We start from the raw sequence: 6,000 nt of genomic DNA on the forward strand, positions 1-6,000 counted from the left end.
ATACAAACACAAAGAAACATAGAGTGAATGATGGTAAGCAAAGAGTAAGAAATGAGTGGCAAAAGATATGTGGAAATCGAGGAGATGTCAGTTATCATAAATGGTGACCTCGTCGTCAACGTCATCGCACTCATGCTCTGCAATGGCTTTGAGAACAGCGTCGTATGCACAACCGTCACCTGTCATTTCACTAGATACAGGCGCCATAATCTCGTCAGAACCATTGTCAGATACCATCACACCTTCCATGTCCCATTGCGATGCCGCCCAACCTTTGGTAAAGTTCAGTCGCTCCTTTTTGATGGAGAACTTCACCATCTGTAGCGCCTCCATGAGGACTGGGGAGATGCGATTGCGCTTCTTGGTGTACGTTTTGCTGCTTGACGAGAACACCCACTCACAGGGAACAGCAGACGCCTGGATTGGGAGGTAGTCCATAGTGATGGTGTAAACTGTCGGGAACATTGCCTCAGACATCTAGTTGAGATGTTGTGGTCAATGACGAAAGATGTGACTTGATGGAGAATAAGATTCTCACCTGCCAGAAGGAGAGTATATTCGTTCCCTGAGGACTAAGATTGGCTGTGGTGTAAGCCCCAAACTCCTGTTCGACCGTCTGGACAACATCATGGCTATGCGGCGGTGCATCCCTCTCAGGAAGTCCGTAGATACACGAGCCTAGCGTGCGTGCTTGTAGTCTTGAGACTGGGTGGGTTGGAACCGGTACGTCTGGGAGCCTTTGTGCTCACTTGGTATGCATCTGCAGGACATATGAGCGCATGTCGTTGTTAGTTAATTAGACGTACTAGATTGAGAATGAACGCTTGAGCCGAATTGAGTCGATTCCTGTCCCAGTGATCTGCAGCCCACGACATTCGGCATGTAGGATCAACAACTATAAAACAATCATCAGAAATTAACCTTTGTGAAAGTGCGAGGGACTCACACATCACAACTGTGTATGCATTCGTGCAGGCCATCCGGTCATCATACTTCTCCGCCCAAGTCAAACCAATGTTGATAAGTGGTGCACAGTGCAGGGCGCCGCTGGCCAACTGCTTCCAATCATCGAGTAACCTTTCAAATGTTGGAACCGCACTACCCAACATGGGAGTGCTCTCGCTCAACATAGATTGCTGAGCTCTGTGTGGGGGCTGACATTACACAGTTAATTGTGACATGTGTTTCGAAGGCATTAATATGGACCTCCAGAATCACTTCGAAGTCCTGAAGGAAATGCCATTCCATTGGACTCAGCTTTTTCTCGTGTATGGAGCGTTGATTGGCAGACTCAAAGAATAAATCAACTGCCTGGGCAATCATTAGTCTATGACTAATGTCAAGTGAGATAAGGCCTTACCTGACGTAGAGTTCATAGACGGTTAAGCATGGCGTAAACTGAATCCCACCGTGTTGGTTCATCGAGCAGGAGTTCGACTGTAGGGAGCTTTATCGGCTCGCCATTGTCTCCTTGAAATCATGCCTTCTCGTTATTTATCACAATAGTGTCCCGTAAAATCCCGCGTCGTTGGTCTGATGCACGAATGGAGCACACAACATTTCTGGCCCACTCGAGAGCTTTACCAGTGACAGCGCCAATATATTCCTTCTTGTTGATAGGTGTGCCGCAAATGTTCCATTGGTCCCCCACACAGGAAAAGTCTGCCATGGCGTAGTCGTCGACAATATGCTTCACGCATATGTTGATCACGTGTGGAAAACAGGGAATTCTGTTTTCAACCGGATCATAATCAATCTGACGTGCCTCGAGTAAATGGGAGAGCTCCTTCATAGAAGTCTGATTCAAGGAGATGCAATAATACTGAACCAAGCGATTTGCCAGTGTGGCTTCCAGGAACATGGTGAAAGGCAATCAAAGCCGCCTTCAAGACTAGCACTGAGGTATTCTCTTTCTTGGCAATCCAATGAGCGGTGAGTGCCATGAATGGGCGGAGTTTCTTATCCGACCAGAGGTCAGATGTAAAGGATACTTTCCCTTGCGCCCTCTGTAAGAATACATAAGGCATTTGACGGGACTCTCGACAACTAGACACTTACCGCAAGATCTCTTTTCAACACCTGGAAATATTCGTGCCATGCGATAATGACCAGTTCACGAAGTTTTGTGCAGTGGGGAATGTCTGACTCGTTCACATCCCTCCACAGAAGACGTATCAGGCGCCAAAACTCTACACATTTGATTATATTTATTGCCTGCAGATGATCAATTAACAAGGGCACATCAAAAGTAAATCTCACTCACCTGGTCATCCGCGACTATGAACTTCACTAACTGCCAGTGCATCTCGTCAATGCTAAAATCCAGAATGTAATCATCCAGAGATACCCCGGTTCCTAGCAGCAAATCGTTGGATCCATTATTAGGCATGGTACCAAACAAGTCAATATGATAAGTGGGGTCTTGAAGTCTTTCACAGATGGCTGCCAAAGTTCACCCTTCATTAAGGCGCAACTTCAGTGACTTTACAAGAATTGGCCAGCGCAGGCGCTCTGCCTCTTGTAGGTAAAGGTCTGTATGGCTGAAGAAAGCATGGTTACGATGGGCAGAAGTGCTGGTCATGTGCTTGTATGTGGTAATTCGGTGTGAATCGTCCACCTTCTGCAAGTCCCTGGACAAGGATGAGAAAAAGAACAAAAGAACGGCAGATATGTATATGGGCTCACTCGCATACTTGGCAAATCTTGCGGTTAGTGGCTGGATCCAACCTAAAGAAGTCACAGACATCAGCTGTGCTTTTGGGCTGCGTTCCTTGGATACCCGTGGCTAAGGGATCGTTTTGGGTGGAGTAAACCGTACTAGTAGCCGTTTGCAGTGGGCCAAGGACAGGAGGAGCCCTGACTCCTGGTGCAGGCAAGTCATCCTCTTCATCTCCAGAGACATGGCCGATCTCAATATATTCTCCGTCATCTGCCGTATGATTGGTGCCAGTCTGAGCTGGGTTGTTGTCGCGGAACCTCATAGGCATTTGTCGTTGTCTATGGGGGTGTTGAAGCGCAGTTGCATTCAATGCAACAGCAGCAGTGATGGGGGCAGCAGCGATGGGGGCAGCAGCAGTGGGGATGAGGAGAGGTACAGCAGCAGGAGTAGGCGTGGTGGCAACCTGAGACTTCTGCCCTCGTCGACGAGGAGCGATGTTTAAGTGATTGTAATGGTAAAGATTCAAAGACAGAGTCTTTATAAACCTTCGTCCTGGGGAAACAACGGGGAAACCCCAGTCCTGAGTCGACTTATGATAAGTCCAGTGCATCACACAAGCAAAGTAACAGGTCTAAACACAACATCATTAATAGTGATACGACGCAAGGGAGACAATTGAACATGCACTCAGGGTACGTACCATGAGATCTCCACTTCAGTGGTCCTAGCGAACACAACATGTGAGTGGGGTTTCCCTGGTGCCCGCCACCCATAGAGCTTACCTGACAAGAGGGGTACCATAAACTTCATGGACGTTCTGATGGACAGTGGTCCTAGTGAACACAACATGTGAGTGGGGTTTCCCTGGTGCCCGCCACCCATAGAGCTTACCTGACGAGAGGGGTACCATAAACTTCATGGGCGTTCTGATGGACACTAAATCTCGCAATCAGTTGGGTATATCACGTGAAGTAAACCTTACCTGCATCCTCGTAGTCAATTGACTGATCAATTGAGTTCAGAAACCAGATCACATACAGCAAAGCCATCCAGCAAAAGGGACATGGCGTGTTTGCAAAAGGCTCCCCATGCGCCACACAGTAGGGTGTACGATCAGTAGTTTTTAAAAACACCATAAAGATTACCTTCATTCCTGGGGTCGATGACCTGATCATTTGAGTATTAAACCTAGATAACGATACAGCGAAAGGGAAGCAGGGCATTTGCTAAAAATCCCCCATGCGTCATCCGCTGGTCATTGTGCTGATTGCATTCGATTAGGTGAGTCCGGTAGATGTCGGGACTCAGGCTTCAGGGATAAGTATCCAGGATAAGCTCGCTCCTGTTGCAGGCCAACCGATCTGCAGAAAAATGACACTGGTAAGTTGCAAGGAGGATGGGCACGGAGATGGGCAAGTGTGAAAAAGATAGAAGCTCACTTAGAGCTGCGTGGGAGCCACGATGATTGATGATTAATTGACATGTATTTGGCCACGTCTGACCAGAAATGTTGTAGGCTAGTAGCCTATAGGCTCGTACACTGTATCATACAGTGGCTCAAAAAAGTGTCCGGATGTTTGTGTGATTTTGAGTAATTGGATCATAGCAAGCCAGCACCTAAATATAACATATTGGTATAGGGACATGTCTGAAAGCCCTACATCATGGCTCGAATCTGAGCTATGTAGCGTGGGAACAAACCCTTATATGGGCGAGATATGGTAATTCTATTCTTATGACTCATTCGGACACTTTTGTGACTTTATATTAAAATCACAAAATGAGACCATTCATACATAATAATCTTAATAAAAGTGGTACCATAATAATAATATGGTCTGATTTTAATATTATTTAAATATATAAACCCACTTGAAATCATAAAATTTAACATACTCATCATAAAGCCCATCTCCTCTGCTCAAAAGGATAATATCCTTGTTCTCTCTACCTCTGGTTTATCTATCAGGAATATTGCTTCCAAAACTGGTCTTGGCAAGTCTACTATTGCTACAGTTATAAAGAAGAACATACCAGATAAGGAAAATGTCAGAATGGAATGTCCTCCTAAGCTTACCCCACAGAACAAAAGAGCTGTTGTTCATCAAATTCTGTCTGGCAAGGCTTCAAATGCTGTGTAAGCCACCAAGTTCATCAATTCCATTATCTCTACTCCTGTCTCCACCCAAACAATCAGAAACACCCTCAAGGCAGCCAACCTTAAGGCTGTAACCAAGAAGAAAAAACCTCTTCTCTCAGCAGCTCATAGGAAGAGAAGACTGGCCTTTGCTTTAAAGCACCAACATTGAACTGTAGAAGACTGAAAGAAGGTTATTTGGTCAGATGAAACAAAAATCAATAGAATGGGGTCAGATGGTCAGGAATATGTGTGGAAAAGCAGGAGAACCCCTAGGAGAAAGAGAAGTTAGGGGTACACTGAAGTTTGGAGGAGGAAGTATGATGGTATGGGGCTGCATGGGGTGGAATGGTGTTGGGATTCTCTGTGAGGTGGAGGGAAGGATGAATGCAGAGCAGTACATCTCCATCCTAGAGGAGTGTCTACTCAAAAGCATGCAGGAGTCAGGAATTGATGAAGAAGACATTATCTTTCAACAAGATAATGACCCCAAGCATACCTCCAAGCTGGCCACAAAATGGTTTGAAGACCATGACATCAATGTTTTATTATGGCCAGCACAGTCTCCAGACCTCAATCCCATTGAACATCTCTGGGAATTACTCAAGAGACTACTTGCTGCCTATCAAGATCCTCCAAAAGGGCTATTTGAACTATGGGAGAGAGTTGCAGTAGAATGGGCAAAAATTGCCAAAGAGGAGTGTCAGAAATTGATAGAAAGTATGCCTAGAAGGGTTGCAGCAGTTATTAAAGCCAAGGGGGGCAACACAAAGTACTAGAATCATACAATAAATTTGATTTAACACAAAGTCAAAAAAGTGTCCGAATGAGTCATAAGAATAGAATTACCATATCTCGCCCATATAAGGGTTTGTTCCCACGCTACATAGCTCAGATTCGAGCCATGATGTAGGGCTTTCAGACATGTCCCTATACCAATATGTTATATTTAGGTGCTGGCTTGCTATGATCCAATTACTCAAAATCACACAAACATCCGGACACTTTTTTGAGCCACTGTATATACATATTATGTACAGATAAGAGATACACAATCAACAGCGTGATCTTGCAACAACTGTTTTTTTCGGGCGTGGAGCTGAAGTAGTTGGGTCACTTGGGTGCATCAGAGAGCCATTACGTGGGCGTAAACTTGGAAATCACTTGAGCTTCAGATCGCGAGTGGAAAAATGAAATAGATTAC

At 45.4% G+C, this 6,000-nt stretch overlaps 1 protein-coding gene across 1 annotated transcript; it reads right to left on the minus strand.

Moving 5' to 3' along the window:
• Positions 1-2,452: 2,452 nt before the first annotated feature.
• Positions 2,453-3,724, minus strand: DEU56DRAFT_914870 (uncharacterized protein; the record flags this gene model as incomplete). Its single annotated transcript, XM_041357677.1, has 7 exons — positions 2,453-2,630; positions 2,686-3,211; positions 3,360-3,383; positions 3,442-3,492; positions 3,551-3,595; positions 3,642-3,663; positions 3,698-3,724. 7 exons carry the CDS (start codon positions 3,722-3,724, stop codon positions 2,453-2,455), a joined length of 873 nt encoding a protein of 290 aa, XP_041206195.1.
• Between the last annotated feature and the right edge of the window lie 2,276 nt (positions 3,725-6,000).

Source organism: Suillus clintonianus (genome assembly GCF_016758775.1).
Source record: "Suillus clintonianus strain FC179 chromosome Unknown DEU56scaffold_60, whole genome shotgun sequence".
Taxonomy (NCBI): Eukaryota; Fungi; Basidiomycota; class Agaricomycetes; order Boletales; family Suillaceae; genus Suillus; species Suillus clintonianus.